At 43.0% G+C, this 18785-nt stretch overlaps 1 protein-coding gene across 5 annotated transcripts in view; it reads right to left on the reverse strand.

Annotated features, from left to right (window-relative positions):
- MARK3 (microtubule affinity regulating kinase 3) overlaps nucleotides 1-17171 on the reverse strand; it is a 65448-nt gene extending 48277 nt beyond the window's left edge. For all 5 annotated transcript variants that reach the window (XM_082485993.1, XM_082485992.1, XM_082485990.1 and 2 more), the window contains exons 1-3: nucleotides 16418-17171; nucleotides 8107-8145; nucleotides 3306-3497 (exon numbers count right to left, since the gene is read on the reverse strand). In XM_082485993.1, the coding sequence (XP_082342119.1) occupies nucleotides 3306-3497; nucleotides 8107-8145; nucleotides 16418-16468 (282 nt within the window). In that variant the 5' untranslated portion in view covers nucleotides 16469-17171. The remainder of the gene's footprint in view (nucleotides 1-3305; nucleotides 3498-8106; nucleotides 8146-16417) is intronic.
- Nucleotides 17172-18785: the final 1614 nt, after the last annotated feature.

An 18785-nucleotide genomic window follows, 5' to 3' on the forward strand; every position in this document is an offset into this window, starting at 1 on the left:
ACGAACAGAAGGATCCATGTATTTTTGGCTGTGATTCCAACCACCTCAGTAACAGCAAAAGGTAGTTTTATCTTTTAGATTAATTTTGGCAAGTATGCAAAACTTGTCAGAAGAAATAACCTTTGATAAATTACAACAGAAAATACATGGCTTAAAAGTCAAAGAATTAACAAAAGCAGATTTACAATGAAGACTCTTCGTTTCGAAAAGGCAGGCAGAATACAAATAATACTCTCCTAGACAAAGAATGTCAAAGGAGTGTGTTTGCAAACAGCAGCTCTACTGCAGCGAAGTTAACCCACCCTCCATACCTCTGCAGCGAGCAGAAGGCCACACGCTCCTTGGCAGGACAATTCAACCCCCTCAAGTTCAGCTGATGTTCTGATCACCCCCCAAAGGGCTAAACATTTCTCCCTTTCTGTAATTTCAGGCTGGGCTCTCATACATCCTGCAGACACACTAAAAATGAAAATGAAAGAGAGTCCTGGAACTTACTCCATTTGGAAACATGAAAGCTATAACTCGAGCGACAGGAAAAATTCATAGGGAAGGACTCCAGATGTAAGGAGATGAGCAACTGCCCTAAAAGAATGCTTGAACAAACACACACTCCTCCAAAGAAGTGACAGAAAAGTCCTGATCTGCTGCATGATTTAGAAGTTAATTAGCTCAAAGACATAATGAAGGAATTGCCATAAAGCTAAACTGAACCAGACACTTAAAAGGACATTAGAAACAGCCACATAGATAACAGGAAGATAAGTAGAGTTCAAATACACCAAGGATACAGTAGAGCTGAAAACTCATTGAAGCATGACTCCCAAAACTAAGCATTTTATTTTAGGTTTTGGTACATAAGATGGAAAAAAGAATAGGAACAAAGATAGGACAGCCAGCAGGAATGAGTGTGTAAAGCAGGAAATAACAAATTCAGGAAGATGTGTGCCGTCTGGCTGAGGCCAGACTGCGAACATTATCCCAGAATTAATAATTCTGGGTAATCCCAGAATTATTAAGGGTGAAAAAAAAAAGACCGAAAAAAAAAGGGAAAAAAAAGAAAAAACATTCTTGTGGCACAGATTTTTAACACCTATCAAGAACAAAATGGCAACACAGGTTTCAAAATTATCAGACAACTTTTTTTTTCCTAGTAGAGCCATTTACACAAAAATCCTGAGCTTGAAATTTGCAGGGAAAAAAATAGGGAAATAGACAGAAGGGTTAAATGCAACATATCTTCCTACAGCTAATTGTGCCCTATGGAAACACACAAGATATGACTATCTGGACTATTGTAAAGTCTCATCTAGGAGGATGCATGGAAATTATTGAACTAGATAAGCTGAAATGTGCGCAGAGCTTTTTTTTTAATTAAAAAATGGCTAAAGAGATATCAGAAGTTTTTCAAGGACAAGACTTTGGACCAATCTTGTTTAATATCTGTATCTTTAGCCTTGGCACAGGAAGTCAAACCATAATGATTAAGTCTGTTGAAGGAGTTAAGAGGCACCATCAAATACAGTGGAAAACTGATATAAACAACCTTGGAGATGAGTTTGCAAAGAAAGTGAGATTCAACAAAGTACAAGTTGCTGGTGCTGATCACAACCAAAAAAACCATCAATGACACAGCCATGAAAACGGTTAGCACAATTTAAAGATTGATTGGATAAATACTTCTGAAAGGGCAAGGGTAAATTAATGACACTGGAGAAATTGCTATCCAGAATATTGTGAAGAATTCTGGTCACACACCTCTAAATTATGTAATTGTTATCAATGCTGTATTGATCACCTAGCAAGAAAAGAAACTTTTACTCATCTCTCTTACAAAGAAAAAGAACAGTTTAAAATACCTTCAAGATATTCCTATAAAACTAGCTTAATTGTTCCCTTCAAAGGAATGCCACTTGTTCTAGGTAACCAGGACCAATGGCCACATCCCAGAACAAATTTATCCTCTAAATTGATTCAACAGTATCTATTCCATGAGAGCTGAAGAAACTTAGTACTTAAATCTTTCCAAATTTGGCCAAAGATTTTACACTGTCACTTTGTTGACATTTTAAACAAAAATAATGAACCAGAGGTCAACACTCAGTTACATGCAAGAAAATGTAATTCAATTTTTGCAAAGTAATGTGTGACACATGATACCTATCTCCAAATCCTATACCTATAATAATAGCAAAGAAATACTAACCAAGTACTTGCATGTCCTGTGTTAAGTATCCGTAAAAAGAGGAGGGAACTTAACTGGAAAGTAATTGACCAAAATCTGTGTCTAGAAACATGTATTAACTTTAACACCAGAACACAACAGCTGATCACTGTATCAGCTTAATAAAAATAAAAAAATAAAAAAATTCCTCCCAACAACTTTCAAAATTGTGTCTCGTCTGTTCCTCCTAGTACTACTGAACTCCATGTTAGCTCAGAAAAAAGAAATTCCCTTAAAACGCTGCAGCCAGCCACATAGCTTTCTAAAAGTCCTTGCCCGTATCAGCAAACATTTACTTCATTAGACAGGTTTGGCAAGAAAAAGTCAACAAGGTGTTTCTCCCTCTTTCACTATGTAGAGTTGCTATTAATAAAACAGCACCGAGAAACACCTTCTTGTAACAAGCAAAAAAGGACTATAGCTCACCCAATCAGAACCACCATTAGCGCAAGTTATTAATTACATTGTAATGGCATGCAGAAACCAATTATGGAGCTGTTAGACACTATGAAGAGATAAAGGAGAAAGCTTGTCTACACCACACAACACTGAGCAACAGACACACAAGCCAGCTCTGAACAAACTGGAGCATCTTCCCAAGGCTGCCCAGCACTGCAAACACTAGCAGAACTCCTGGGAGATACATTGCTTTGGTAAGAAAATACCACATTTGGGCTACTCAGACCATAATCAAGAAGATGCATTAGTTCTTGTTCCTGACTTCCCCTCCAATACAGCACTGTGCAGTACAGAGACACCAAGAGGCACTTTTCAGCAAGCTTATTTAATTGCTATATATTGAGTCCTTTTTTGGGAATGGAGGATTTAGCAGAGAATTCTAGTAGCAAATTTGAACTCAATTCAGCTGTACAGGGACTTGTCAAAAATACAAATTCCAAGAGAAATTGTTTCGTAATCAGTACTAAAAAAAAATAAATACAGTCTTCCGTTTCTATTTTTTTCTACATCAGTGGCAGTATCTCTAGTAAAATGTGCTAAATGTTCACAGACTTAGATGATGCTATTCTAAGAGAACCTTCACACCTACTGCAATTCACTACTGTTTACAGCCATACCACTTTACCTCTCTGCCAGTTAGGATGTGCCTTGCCAGTTTTACTTTTGCAAAATTCCCCTTTCCAATCGTTTTAAGGAGTCTGTAATTTCCAATGTGTGGCTGCTCATCTGCGCAGGAAGCTATAGAGTTCCTGCAGCGAGCTCCAGAGCGCCCAGTTCGAGAGGAAACTTCCTGCCGTCCATCTCCATGGGACGTGTGCTGCAATAAAAACATACACAGATAAGGCTAAGAAATAAAGACAAAACACATCAATGATGAGAAGTATACAACATTCAAAAACATTAGCAGCTCCTTTGAAGAAAACTTCAAACTTTGAAGAAAACTTCAAAGGATCCAACTTGAACTTCAGATTAATGTTGAACTTTGCTCTGATGGGGACAATAAACAGCTCCCAGTTCATAAGACAGTATCCGTTTCATTACCTGGTAAAGACCAAGTGGAATGGCACCTCAACTGCAGCAACAGTTGAGCATTTTTAAGTAACCTACGTGGACTGACGAATCAATTATGGAACATGGAGGTATTTGATATTATTCGCCATTTGCATTACTGTGCCTAACTAGAGCAGGAAAGCCTTTGGAAATGAGACATGAACAAAGCTTTTCTAAAAGCATACACAGTAAAATGTTTACCCTTATTGGACAGTTTAATACTACCGATAAAATAATAAAAGGTTTTTATTTTTTTCTTTTGTACTGGAATCCTGTTCCTACAAAGCCTCATACCCAGGAAGGCCTGGAGAACAACAGAATAAATCTTACCTAACGTGTAGAAACCTCAGATATTAATAGGATGAGCACCAGTTACAGAGATCTGAGATGCTGTCTGCAATCTGTTAAGTTTCTTTCACCCAGTTTCCCTTAACTGCTATTAATCGTAAAAATGAATGGGTATGTATCATATCTATAATAGTCTTTATTCATTAGATCACAAGGTTAAGATAACAGTAAAGTCTCTTTCATTTCCTAATAGCCTGTTTATGAAAGAGCAGGTCCCCTCAAGTCCCTTAGTTCTTAACTCATGGTTGAGGTCTATATGCCAACTTCATTAATTAAATTATTAGTTAGAAATGCTCAGGAGTCTGCAAATGTGGAGCGAATGTCTGGCTACACAGAAGACAACAGGCTAAATTCACAGTCATCACAGAAATCCCAGGTATTACTCTTCCACTACTACTAATACTACTACTCTTGCTGAAACCCAATGGGGACGACCCAAAATCTAGCATACAGGAACACTCAGCCTGAAAATTGCCGTAGCATAAGGATGTGAGATCATAACTCAAGAGCTAACAACCATGGTACAGGCACAAATGAACAAATCCATGCCTGCATGACAATAGGCAAGTTTCACACTGTTTAATAACCTGACGTAACCTTGTGACCACATACTCTGGCATCTTAAGTTCCTTGGTTTGTTAATTTGAGTGCAACAGCTGTGATCAAACTATTTTTAAAAACACATTAATTTCACTAAAGAAATACTACTGATAGTAGTCTACTGCAACTCTTAGAGAATTGTTCCAATAGTTACTATTTAACTCCACTACACACGCACACTGTGGTGCAGATAATGTTTTAGTATCAGTCTGGCTTTAGCTGCGCCTTACTGCCTGACTACTGGTTTGTCACTAGATTTGTACTTCCCATATAGGTACTTAATCACTATGATCACATTACTCCTTCACTTTAGTAAGTTAGAGATATATATATTGAACTCCCTAGACGAGCTGCTGTAAGAATGATTAAAGACAAGAAAACTGTTCTCGTAGTTCTTTTCAGAACCCTCTCCTATTTTTCCAACATCTTTTTGTGGGGCTCACGCTAGAACTGGACATGCCATACCAACAGTAGGTGCAGCAGGACTAAACACAGAGATTGCATCTTCTGTTCAACACCCCACTGATTTTCCATGGACAGAACTAGCCCTTCTTGGCAGAAGATCATCTCTATCTGACCACCCAACACTGACCCTAACTCTTCTTAAGAGTTACTTATTCCCATTCCCTTACCATACATAATGACTTTCATTCCTGGTTCCTCACACATGTGATCTCACATTTGGCTGAAGTGAAACACAGTTTTTCCTTACATCCAGGTTATTACACATTCCCCACGATTGGCCCATCCTGTCCTATTTAATAGTCAAGCAATCTTTATCCTAGTTTTCAGAAGCAGTAGTATATTCTTCTTCCAAACTGCTAGTAACTGACACAGGAACAAGAAGCACACCCATAACAAGATCCAGTAAAAATTCAATGCTTGATAACAATTCCTCGTTCTCACTAATATCTCAGGACCTATGACAACTGGATAACTGTTTATTAGTCAATAATTCTGAAGGAGAGGAAGGACAAGACCACTCGCCCAGCTGAAGGAACTACTAAAGCTAGTGAAATCCTCTATCAGCAATGTCACTATTTTGCATGCCCTTAATGCCAGGCTGCTTCTGGTTGTTCAGGCCATCTTATTTACCTCTGTATATACCAGCACAGCAATGCCAATCCTCTATACTTCCCTGAACTTCAACTCCAAACAAACCCCACAGCACACAATGCAGAGAACTTCTCTGTCATCTCATTTGGTACCTTTAAGTGTCAAGTTATTCAGACCAGCTGGAAAAAAGCAGCAACTGCTGATGCTAGATGCTGACATCCTCCTACATTGCTACCTCCAGCAATCAGGAACTGTGATGTTCTGTACAGGGGCACAAGGATATTTTTTTGATATTTTGGAAGAAGGGTCACTTTTACTTGAAGTACAGCATCCCAGGAATACACCTATACTACTTACATTGCACTACACCGAATTGATAACTTGCCTCAGCAAAAGAAGTATATTGGAATGATTTAGACTATAGCCCTCTCACCCCTGGGCAGGTGGCACAGGCACACAAGCTGGCTTCAGCGAGAGCCAGCCTGCTGCCAAGCAGGGCTTATTAGCTCAGGCCCCCCAGCAGACACATTCAACAAGCAGGTTGCTTTTGAACAACACAGCTGACTCTGAAAACGGCGTGTCTGCATCAGTGCTGTTTGGTGCCTGAACTAATGAACCGTGTTAGACCTGAGCCAGCTTATGAGGCAGTTGAGACATGGGCATCAGGTACCATGTATTCCCAAACCAGAGCACCTGAGTACAGATTATTCAAAACTGATCTTACTCATATAAACAATAGTAGATAAAAGAAAGATTATGTTATGCTAACAAATTCTATTCCACACAGTAAACCATGTTAAGTTAATGTATCTTGAGAGCTTGACTGTCCTCTGTTGAGGAATGACTTCTTGTGTCCTGCCATTTTTTTTTTTTTCATGCTTTCTAGCTTTACACTTAAAGGGAGGAATTAACAGCTGTGAACTTATTTGGACTAGTGCTGATAAATTTAACACAGTCTCCCTGTACAGAGGTTTGCATTTCCACTTTAACCCAGATTATTTCTTTTCAAGAAAGTGACCTTTTTAAGCTGCAGTTTTTCAATATCAAACTGTGTGTTCCTAAGCAGTTTAGTTTCTCTCCAACCGACTTGCTTGTAGCCACGTTTTGCTCTGTAGAAATCTGTCCATTTGCAAACACATCTAATTCGGACTTTATTTCACTCCACATAAGCAAATCTATCAGCAAGTCCTTCCTCTGTCAAATACAAGATTATTATATCGAACAGAACACAAGCTTTCTAAAAAACTGCAGAAAAGAGCTTCCCAGTTTCAACATGGATTTTCTTTTGCTTATGGAAATGAAGAAAGAAGAGGGTTTGGTAGCATACGTACTAAAAGGCATAAACTCAAAACAAGAGTAAAAGTGTTTCTCCCACCCAAATCATTTTCAAGAAGCCATGATAGGTAGATGGGAAGCTAAATGGTGTAAGCAAAAAGGTAAAAATATAGATGGTCCAGGAAAAGTTCAAGTTCAGGCATTGGATTGTATAGCATTTGGCTGTACTCAGCTACTTCCCAGGGTAGTTTCCTCAACAGCTACTTTGATGCAACAAAATCATCGCTGCAGATTAACAGCTCCAATCTCAGCCTGGAGAAATAGCAATAGTATCCTCTGCTCTAAATTGAGATGCAGGTCATCCGTCTTTTCCCAATCAGACTCCCCAGATTGCTTCCTTCACTCCCTGACCCCCAAAGATTCTGTTCAGTTTCAGGCTTCTTTCCCAGGTACACATTTATGTGGCTTCATTAAGAAAGGGGGGTAGTCTTAAAAACATAAAATTTAAAACAAGCACGTGTTTATTTGTAGCAATTTTCCATACATTGTGGTAGGTGAGCTGTATCTCCTGGAAGTGTGTTCTGTGTAATTGTAACACTCATTCATGACACTCACCATGGATGAGGGATTCCCAAAATACCTGTCTTCACGCAAAGGAAGACCATTATACTGCAGATCAGGAACTGAAGCAAGCAAGGAGAATGAATACTTTGTGTGGCTTCAGGCCAGCCAGAGTCAGCTTGCTTCTCTTTTAAAAGTCTCCTGAAAGCCATTCACGACAAAACAGCATTTTCTTCCATATCTTGCCATGCATCAGGTTCCATTTCAAAATCTTTTAAATACTTTAAACAGGGTTTTTTCTTTTTTTTGCACAGAGAAGGGTTCTCTAAAAAGCTATCCATTTTCAAGCCAACAAGACAACTGCTCTCACAAAGAGAAAAAAAAAAAACAAAAACAAAACAGTCTCCTGCTCGCCCCAGCCCCACCCTGGTATTGCTCAACCCAGAAGGAAACCATCTCCATCTGTGAGAGACCTTACTGTGAGGGAGGGACTGAGCCTAAGACCAACTATATTTGGAACACAATGCAAAACCCACCTTTTCGCAAAAGCCTTCCCCCAATGATGAGCCGACATCCTTTCATAGCCAGATAATGATTAGCATGAAGAGAAAGAAAAAGAAAAGAAAAGAAAGTAAAAAGCAAATGAAGTATGAAAGTGCCAATAACTGAAATCTTTTTGGTAGATGTTAGCTTTATCCAGTATCTGTATGATTAGAGGTATCTTAACATTCAGAGCATTAGAAACACACAGGGCAGAGGATGACTAGTATCAAAGTTCTTATACTGCTTAAGAAGGTGCCAACAGCTGAGAAAAATCTGGAAGAGACAGAATCTGATATCCATTCGAAGAGCTGAAAAACATTAAGAAATTAGAATGGCCAATATCTGCAAAAATCCATGTTTATTTACAGTAAATAGGAAGCTTTCTTTCTAAAACAGGGAGGACAAACAGTATCAACATTTTTTTAAAAGCATTTATTTTATACAATAGCGAAAACTACCTTGTTACCACCCAAATGAACTAATTAAATGCAATCTTACAAAAGTCTCTAGGAATCTTCATTACCTTAGCTGTTACCTCATCTTTGTATGAAATACTACAGAGATATAGAATTTCTTGGAAAGCTGCAAGACCAGGAACAATCGTGATAGCCTCATTCAATTCAGCATTTTTAATCACAGTAAGAAAAAATTGTACTTAAAGCCTATCTGTACAATGTTAATAATCTAAACATTCCAGGTCAAGATGAACATTTGAGACACTAAATTGCTTCATTATCCCCACCTGGGCACGCAACATATAAATAGATGGTAATTTCTGGCTGTGCGCTCCCCACCAGCACTCTTATTTATAGAAAAACTTATCAGCAAACATATCATAGTTTTTTTGAACACAAAAGTATTTTAAACGAAACAAGTGAAGACAAATTTCACTGCAGCCCTTCCTTACAATGTGTTGTATTTTATTTCCTATCTATCATTAACATCTTTAAGAACATACAGACTGCTGAGTACTTCTCAGTGTAGGAGAAAAAAGGTTAGCCCGAAGGATATTCACAGAGGTAGTATCTTATTGCACGGGTATATCCATGAAACAGCACAGCAGGGCATCCTACGACTGCTGACGAAGGAATTCTACTGGAAAGTCAAAACACAGACTTACATTTCTGGCAACCACCAAGAGGTGTCACAGCAAACACTCAAACACAATTGTGTATATACTAGTTACTGCTCTGGGAATCCCTAAGTCACCATGTATTATAAAATATGACATTATTTTCCCATATTATAAAATAGGAAGATGTCAGGTGAAGATGTCCTCTACTTGTCCTGATTTTACTTTCCTGCTACCATTGACCAGGGCACAAATCAGGGCATGGCGCAAGCTGGATTTTGTCAGACTCAGTATGCCCCTGTTGATGTTCCAGCATATATAATTAAAAGGCAGTTTTTAGACTAGCTTGCTACATAATTACTCTTAAGGGTGAACAGTCATGGCTCCCATCTCATGAAATTTTAAACGCTGCCATACAAAGGAAAATTGGTATCCAACATGGCACTGAAGTTATCAATCCACGAAGGCAGATTTATTCACTGAAGTGTAGTACAGCCCTACCATTATGGATGCTGTGATCAAGTGGAAAAACTGAGAGGGTCAGAACTCAGCAAGGAAGACAAACAGACCTTCTAGAAATACATTATAGCTGGTAAAAGAGAGAAAACGCTAACTTGGATGATTCCATTGTCAAAAGGTTAAGAACTCACCACTCAATTCTCAGCCTACCATAGTACTCATTTATTTAACTGGTATGACACTTCATGAAAACGAGTGGCTAGTTTAATTAGGTCATATTTGCCAAACAACCTGTTTAAAGGGAGATCTTGAAGAGTAAATACAGGCTTTAGCACACACAGGCTATACCTCTTGACACATGTTCCAAATGCTCCCTAACCTCAGCAGGGAGGGGGAAATAAAGGAAAAAAACAGGAGTAACAGTCAGGACAAGGCACCTAAAACTCAAACCGAGCACAGCAATGGGATTCCCTACACCGGGCAGCCTGATGGAGGTGGAAAGCACGGACTGACATACAGGAGACTTTCAGCTGGCAAAGGGAGCAGTGCTACCCAAAGCAACACTTGCACGCTCACAATTCTGGCCACAGACCAGCAGTGGGAAGAGACGGTGACAACTGCACCATTGCCCAGAAGTTCAGAGCGGGAAAGCGCCAATAGCAAAGCACTAACAGCCTTCAGTGAAGGAAGGATGCTCCCCTTTGTGGGCACACAGGTCTGGCTTGAGTCCTCACCACAGCCTCTGTTGATGTATTTGACATCATTTGGTTCATACTCTGTACAGCATATGAAAGAGAGTGAATCTGTAATTCCATGATTAACACTGAACAACACAACAGTGAAGAAATCCTGCTTATATAATCAAAAAGATAAGTCTGGTGCCGGTTAGAAAAGCTTTTTAAAAGCTCTTTTGTTGCTTCACATTATCAAGATCTGACATTCATCGTATCTTTCCAGCCAAAGTTTCTTTACTGCTGATTAAAATGGATATTTATTGACATCAGCCTGGGGAATAATAGCTGAAGAGCCAACCATATTCTATTCTTCATCAACAATACTGCCAACTAAGTTGTTTCCAGAATCATCACTGTCAGTAATTACATGCTAAACAAAAAAAAAACCACCTCACAGTTGGTTTTCAAAGACCACATTGAGCTTGCAGATAGAAAACTTTGTTTAGGCTTTAACCCTCCAGGAACAAATTTTATTTGAAAGTTAATTTTTGTTTATATGTATATATATACACACACACAGCTCAACAAGTTGCTGCTTTATGGGCCAAGAGTTCTTCTTAACCCAAGGGTTTCATCCAGGAGACTGACTAGAGTGTTACCACAGGTGTACTCAGTACCTTTCAGGTTTGTGTTTTAAGAGCAGTAAGCATCTATTCATCATATGTTCTACAGGTTTTTAGCGGCAGATGATCTCCATGCTAAGCAGAGCCAACCTTGATATGCCATGAGCCTAAAAAAAAAAAAAGTGACCTCCATTTTTGATCTGGCTGACATCCATGAGGCAGCACTAGTTGCCTGAGAAGAAGAGGAAGTTGCAGACACATGCTACTTATATATCATATGAAATGGAGATCTGAAGAGACAAATGCCTCCACTCTTAGAATTCCTTTAACTTGAGTCACCTGAGACATGTAGTCAACAGGAATTGTCCGCTTACATCAATACAAGTATGTCTTTTGACTGGAATTAAAATGGAGGATTGAGCAGGTAAGGGTATTAGGTGAGCAGGTAAGAAAGCCTAGGAAGAATTCTATGAAGTTTAGTGTACTAAACCCCATATTTCCTCTTGTTTATTTTCTTTCAGTAATTTCTGTAGTTGTGTTCTGTTTTTCAAACTGCTACTTCTAAGGCAAAAATTTAAGTCACATTCAGTGGTGCTAATAAAATAGATTAACTAAGTCTGACTTTTTAACAGCTTCTGGAGTAAGGTCCTGTTTTTCTGAGTTATTGAACTAATGTAGAAAGGGAGGAAAAAAAAAAAAGTTTGTTTCCAGAAGCAGAACACCTCAATTTGTGAAAGGTGCACCACTGCAGTTAGATATCTCTCTTCGGAGTTGTGGCACGACTCAAGTTACCTCAGCCCTAGGGTGCTGTGCTACGACTGGCTTAAATAAAATCAAAACAAAAATAGTAAGAAGCATTTCTAGCCTTTCCCACCTGAACTGGGCATTCCCACCCTCTACTCTGTGCCAGTATTTGCAGCCACATAGAACAGGAATAAATTCACTTTTCTTAAGGATTCATTTGAGTCAGGTCAGAGTGCTGACCAGACTCGTCATACAGCCCCACAGTAATTAGTGCCGGCACAAACCACAGGTGGGGAGAGGCAGCCAAGGCTGACATCCCCAGCAGCCTCTTATCAGTTCGAGCTGACAGTGAAACCAAAATGATTAAACGACACGGCACAGGCTGTTTAGCAGAGCTGAAGAAAGAAACCTCTCACTTCAAAATGTGAAAATACTAACTGTCAGTGGCTGACTCGCAATGCCACACAACCTAATCAGGTGGTTTTTTGAGTACAAACACAGTACCGGACCTATTAGGCATCCCAGGCAGTGAGAAAGGCACAAAAAGCATTTTCCTGCTCTGTGAAAATCTGGAATTAAAAAATACACCCCAGATGAAATCCCAAAACATATTTTATTTCTAGTTATTTTGCCACCTTTACCTAATTTAATTCAAACCAGAATATTCATGATAACTGGTGAAAAATATGGAAGAACGTAGACAGTCCACGTAGAAGAAAATCTACCAGAACTCTTGGCCACAGGCACACTTCCATCCTCACCCTCTACTTTTAAAAAACAAAACAAAACAGGGTTTCACGCTACGGAAGAAAGCATTCTAATTACAGATCTATTTGTAATAGGAGAAGCCTGATAAATAATATATAGAATAATGTGAGCTTGCATATTGTCTGCAAATGCTCTAATGCATTTCATAGCTAATTGGTAATGAATCAAGAGGTACCACACTAACCTTCACGATATCTTCAAAGTAAATTTTTGAACCTAACCCTGCCATTACTAAACCTTTTTGAATAAAAAAAATAAATTAGATACTTCTGCTGCACAGAATCCTTTTGTATAGGCTTGTACAAGCACAGTTGCCACCACACTGGCACTTTTCAATAGCAAATTTTTCACATTAGGCACAGTCATGGAGATAAGAGTATATTTTAGTCTCGCTTTTCCTCAAATTACTTAATTTTTTTAAATTCAGATTGGCCTGCAGTACCAACACATTCAAAACAGTTACCAATTTTCGCCCAGAAACACAGCTGCACAACAGACACAGAGGTTCAAATTAAGCTGTTTAGTCTAAGATTTTTCTTTTCTATTTCATGCTCCCCCCCCCCCCCAAAAAAAAATCTACCAAACTCCATACAACCTGTATTTCCTTGTTGCTCCCTACAGTACTCTATCACCTTGCCACTCTTTGGGCTTGTTTTTTTTAATGAATATTTGTCCTACTCTCCACAATGTTGTTTCTTCTGCTCCTATTTCTTTGTCATCGGTTGTCCTCCACCCTGCCATATGCACACTCCTCTGTGCCTCCTTATCTTTTGTTTTCCACCATCTACCTTCCTTTCCCATTATGTTTCCATACTCTTTCCTCCCTTCCTCCTCATCACTAGTAAAACAAGTTTACGCATTCTTCTGTCACCTACAGGTCCTTTGTCTGTGTCTACCTTGCCTCCCAGGTTTGGATGAAGGAGGTCTCTGCTGCCTCTCTGTTGCTTTTTCTCCCACATGCAGGACGTGAAGAGAAGACAGAAAAGATCCGATCCTCTCCTTCACTTCTGTCCCCTAAGCAGCTGGTAGGCATTGCTGCACAAGACATGGCCAGCGAGGAGCTGCTCTACCTTTGCGGTGAGAAGCCAGCTCATCGCAGGCCAACAGCCAGCTTCCAACTGTTCAAGTGTGAAGTTCCTGTGATCACAGATCATCTGGGATGCCTCTCCTCTCAAAACCAGGTGACTCGGAGCCAAATTCTTTAATCTCAAAGGCACTAAAGGCTTGATAGCTGTGAGCGGCTTTTGGGACAGTATTTCCACTTCAGCAGTACGTGCATGAAGTGTCTCGATAAGAAGTGGTATACACTGCCTTAAAAAAATACAACCAAGTACTGACAATTAGACATTGCCTATTCAAACAGGAGTTGCCAACCACTGAACGTGGTTAACTGCAAGCACAGACAATGATAATTTACGCTCACCGTCATTCTGGAGACTAACTTCATTTTCAAAACTGCAAGTATAGGCATGGATAAGGTACGATCAGCACGCTTCAACCAGATTCAATACCAGCCAAGTCTTTGTTAGCAATCGTAACCTCCCAAGTAGAAAGAAGGCGTTAAGAGGGTCCACAACCACGGCCCAAAGGCTGGCTGAATACCTTGGCACCTCTCTTAAGCCTCTCCCCACTCGAGCTCAAAGAGCCTATGAATATTAACTAATTAGACTTCTGTGAAAGAGAATCAAGGGCTCAATTTACCTGCCAACACAATACAGCCAGCTATGGGGTGGAAGAACGGTTAGTTAAAATATCAAAATCACGTTTGGTATTAAAAAGGACCTGGCATTCACAGCTGAAGGGGTAATTCAGACAGACTAAATGTAACATTTAAATTTAGTTTTAAGCAAGGCTGAACAGAATGAGTTTTGATAAAATTTATAGATAGCTGATGGCCAGAAGAACATGAGAGACAGCTTCCTGAGGGATACAGTATTGTACCGGGGGGAGTGGTTCAATGGATTTGGCGAGTACTCCAATTAATCACTGTCAATATCACTACCTACAGGTATTTCTGTGGTCACCAGCCCAGATTACAGCAGTTGAAAGATATGTCTTAATCTAGACCTAGAGCAATTAATCTGCAAGCAAGACAATCCCCGCATGTTAAATTATGAAGATTACTAAAGAGAAGTGTTAGACCAATATTTTGAAGTGAGAACAAGGTGCCTTAAGTGGAAGACATGTAAAATTCTAACTTTAAGTGCCAAAACACACAGCATGTGAATAATGTACTTCCTCGAGCACATACTAAGTCTTTCCACCGTTAAGTTATCCATAGTAGAGTTTGAATTAATTATGTCAGAGAACCTGACCTGTACACTTTCTAAAAATATTTACTGTGTGGCCTCCACATATATATGTGGAGCTTGAAAGCCCCAGTCAAGTTTGCTTATAGACTAAAACAATTACAAATAAACTCTGTATAGTATTTTGTAGAGTATACACTACAACTTCAACTCTTCCCATGGCATAGGAAGGGCTGCATAATATTTTAATTATTTTCTTCCAGAAGGCAGGAAGCTCATTGAGATTTTACAACCAAATATACTTAGTTGGCTTTTTGCTCAATACAGCCCTTAGCCTGCAGGTTGCATCTAGTGCTAAAACAAATAAAGATCACAGAAGTTAGAAGTGCCTATTATGTCAATAAAATCTAAATCCCTAGTAATGCAGTAATTGTTCTATGCAGCGTGTTTTCTAACGCTTTGTCTGGTCTTGTTTTAAACAATGGGGCTACCATCACTTTTCTTGGACTATTTATGGTCTGGAACAATCCAACAATTTTTCCTGATCTTTAACAAAAGTTTCCACTTTTTATGCCAGTCCAAAACACAAGCAGTCCTCACAAAAAAAAAAAAGGCTCCTCTGTCAAGCTTAGCATCTGTCTTCTAGAGAATATCAGATAGCCTTTACAGAAAGCTGAATACAAAGTTCGCTTGATGGACTCATTTTAGACTACAGTGAGTGACAACTCCCTTCTGTTTATCATTTGGGGATGTGTCAGAGCCTATGCACAAAAATGGTAAGACAGGATACACCGGGATCAAGTAAGTTTTAACTGAAAAGAAATACAGTTCCTATCTGCAATAAGGGAGTCTCCTGCTGAGCTTCGTTTGTGGCTATCTGCTTATGTGGTGGGACTACTTTTTTATTCTTTCCCCCTTTAGCATACGACCTGTGCAATTGCTAATACAGCCTTTGATTCAATCTTGTAAATAAAATATACTAAACCCTAGCTTTGTTAAGAAAATAAAAAAAAAAGGGGGGGGGGGGGGGGGAACGGACGACAGGCTCCTTTATCTGGAAGCTAATTCCAATAAAGGAACCCTTTTAATGTCATCTGAACAGGTGACTAGCCTAACAGCGTCATTACCATTGAGAACCCTGCAAATTAAGCAGGGAAGAGGCCTATTATCTAGGTCACCTAGCCCACCCCTACCAAAGCCGAATTATTCCCATCTGTTTACCAGAGGTTTATTCCGCTGCTTTTTAGCAGTAAGTTTGCAGTCAGGAGAAGACAGCGACCCACCACCCCCCCTCCCCACCGTGGATCTTCTCTTACCCGTTACCAACATAACAACCCCCATCCCCGCCACCGAGAGACACTCGAATAAAGCCACACGGAGGGGACACCGGCTTTGGGGGAGGGATGCCCGCAAAGGCTACTAAATAGGGGAACCGTGCTGGGCGGGGGGTGGTGGTGGTGGTGGTGTGTGCGCTAAAAAATAAATTAATTTGAAATAAATCGGTGATTTGGGAACAGCGCAAGCGGTAAGAGGTTAATGACAGCCCTCCGAAGGGCGATGCCCCCACTCCCCTCACCCCCCACCCCCCCCGGCTGGCCGGGGCCCGGTGTTCCCGGGCCGGCGCCCTCAGAGCCCGCGGGGCCGGAGGAGGGTGCGAGGGCCGGTGTGTCCCCTCGCCGTCCCCGTCCCCCCCCACCGAGGCCGGCGGTACTCACGTTCTCGGTGTCGCGCTCGTTCACCGTGGGCAATGGAGTCCGAGTGGACATTTTACTTCACTCGGGCGGCCGCGCTGCCCGCGACGGCGGCGCGCACACACACACACACACGGGCCCCCGTCTGCTCGGAGATGGTGGTCGCAGGGAGCCACCATGAAGGACGAGGTGGCTGGCGGGGGGCGGCGTCGCGTCGGTCCCCCCCCCCCCCCCTCCGGCGGCGCCCCACGCCTGAGCTAGAACCCCCTCAGGGAACGGAGCGGCCTCGCCCCCTCCGAGTCCTCCGGGCTCATCCTACAGCCAGGCCGGGGTCCGGGGGGAGGTCAGCAGCGGGGAGCGGGGCGCCTCATCAAGCAGGGAATGATGGAGCCGGGGGAAGGGAGGCGGCGAGGGAGCGGCTCCGGGAGAGGCGGGGGGGAGAACGCAGGGCGGGGGGAGAACGCAGGGCGGGCGAGCGGGCGGGGAGGAGGCGGCGGCGGCGGGGCTCCGCGCAACCCGGCTCCTCTCGCCGGGCACTCTCCGCCGCAGCCGGGGCACGGCGGCTAGCGCAGGCCCGCTGCCGAGGGGGGCTCTTCTCTCCTTCCCCCGCCGCGTCCCGGCTTCACCGTGCCGCCACTCGCATCCCGACCCGCCTCTACCCGCCCGCCCCAGGCTCCGAGAAGGCCGACACCGGCAGGCCGCCGCCGAGCTGGGGAAGCTGGGTGCCCGCCCGACGTTCGCTCGCCTGCCTGCCCCCCGCCCCTCTGCTGCTCCCGGACGAGCCAAGATGGCCGCCCGGCTTCCTCCGCGCCGAGCCCAGCTCCGACATGAACCGGAAGGGCCCGCCCCCCGCCCGGCCGCGCCGGGGAGGCCGGCGCCGGCGGCTTGTTGCTAGGGGCCGCGGTGGGGCGGGGCGGGGGCCCGGCAGCGGCGAGCGGGGCCGGGACGGGCCCTTCCTTGTGTGGAGATATCCCCCCCCCCCCCCCCCTCGTCCTGCGGGGGTCGGTCAGTGGGAGCCCTGCTCGTCCTCCTGGCGCTGCGCAGGCAGGGCTCGGCCGCCCTTCGCCCCCCGGGGCGGCGCGGCCCGGAGGTGGGGGGGGGGGTTCCTCAACAGGCACTCGGGGAGCGGCGGGACCCCTTGGTGCGGCCGGGCCGGGCCGGGCGTGAGAGGAGAAAGGGCGTGAACCGGGGCGGGGAGGTGAGGTGTCGGGGAGCACCGTGGGGCTGAGGGGATGAAGGTGCGGAGGGTGGCTTGGAGAAATGGCGGCATCTCCTCCCCGGGGAGCCGGTCCTCAGCCGGAGAAGGGACGCGGGGACAGACCCCGCTGCCCGCTCACAGCCGGGAGCGGGAACGCTAGCGTGTGTCCTCCAGAAACGCGTCTGTCTGCTGTGCAGCCGCCTTCGGCCTCCGGTCCTCTGGTAGTCTTCTGCCAAAGCACGTCCTCCCTTTCCTTGGGCTCGGCCAGCTCAGAAGATGGTGTGTGGTGAAGAAGGGAGCTCAGGCCTGGGGGGTCTGAGGCTGGCGTGAGCAGGGCTGGCCTGGCACGGTTCACAGCCCTGTGTTTTCACCGCAGCTGGATTGATGCTGGGCTCATTTGGTGGAGGAAGGTGGAAAGCCCGGGCTATCAAAACATGCTTCGTATATCCAGCAGTTCCTCTGCACAGTCATTTTTAAGTGGACGAGGAAGATCTTGGTGTAGTCACGAGCAGATCTAATTATGAATTAAAAATGAGAAAGAGACGTGACTTGTGTGTACTCAGTATATAGGTGGTTTAGAAACAAATCTGTTTTTTACAGAAAAAATATGTACCTCTGTAGGAAAAAACCTCTAGATCTGGTGGGATTTGTAGAAACTTGGCATCTCTGGGGATCCAGCAGCCTAGCGATAACATTTTGTCTCTCTAAAGCATAGTTTATCTGACAAACTTTACGTCTCATAAATATTTACCAGCTTAGCCATGAAATCCATCCTACAATGTAGGTACTATTTTCCTCGCTTTTAGAGACACGAGCAAGGAAAGATAGCCTTTGAACACTACCCAATAAATAAGTTGCTCATCTGTTATTTCATCATCAGGAGTACAAAATGCTCCACACAACCTGAGCTGCAGAAGGAGAAACCCAGTAGACTTGCATGGCGTCTTATCTTCCTTTCTTGCTTTCAAGTTAAGCTAACCCCTTTGCTCTGTGTCCACGACAGGAAATTTGGATTTGAATACTCGCCTCTAGTGCAAATGATCCGTGTTTCTGTGTGTACACATATGGCCGTGTGCGTACATGCTCTGACAGTACATCCTCATAGTGGAGCCGCTCTCTCTGGGTATCAGGCAGGACCCTTCGCGTGGAGAAGGCAGTGGGATTTGCCTCTATCTGGCCTGCCAAGGTCAGTCA

Source organism: Vanellus vanellus, assembly GCF_965231255.1.
Source record: "Vanellus vanellus genome assembly, chromosome: 6".
Classification (NCBI taxonomy): domain Eukaryota; kingdom Metazoa; phylum Chordata; class Aves; order Charadriiformes; family Charadriidae; genus Vanellus; species Vanellus vanellus.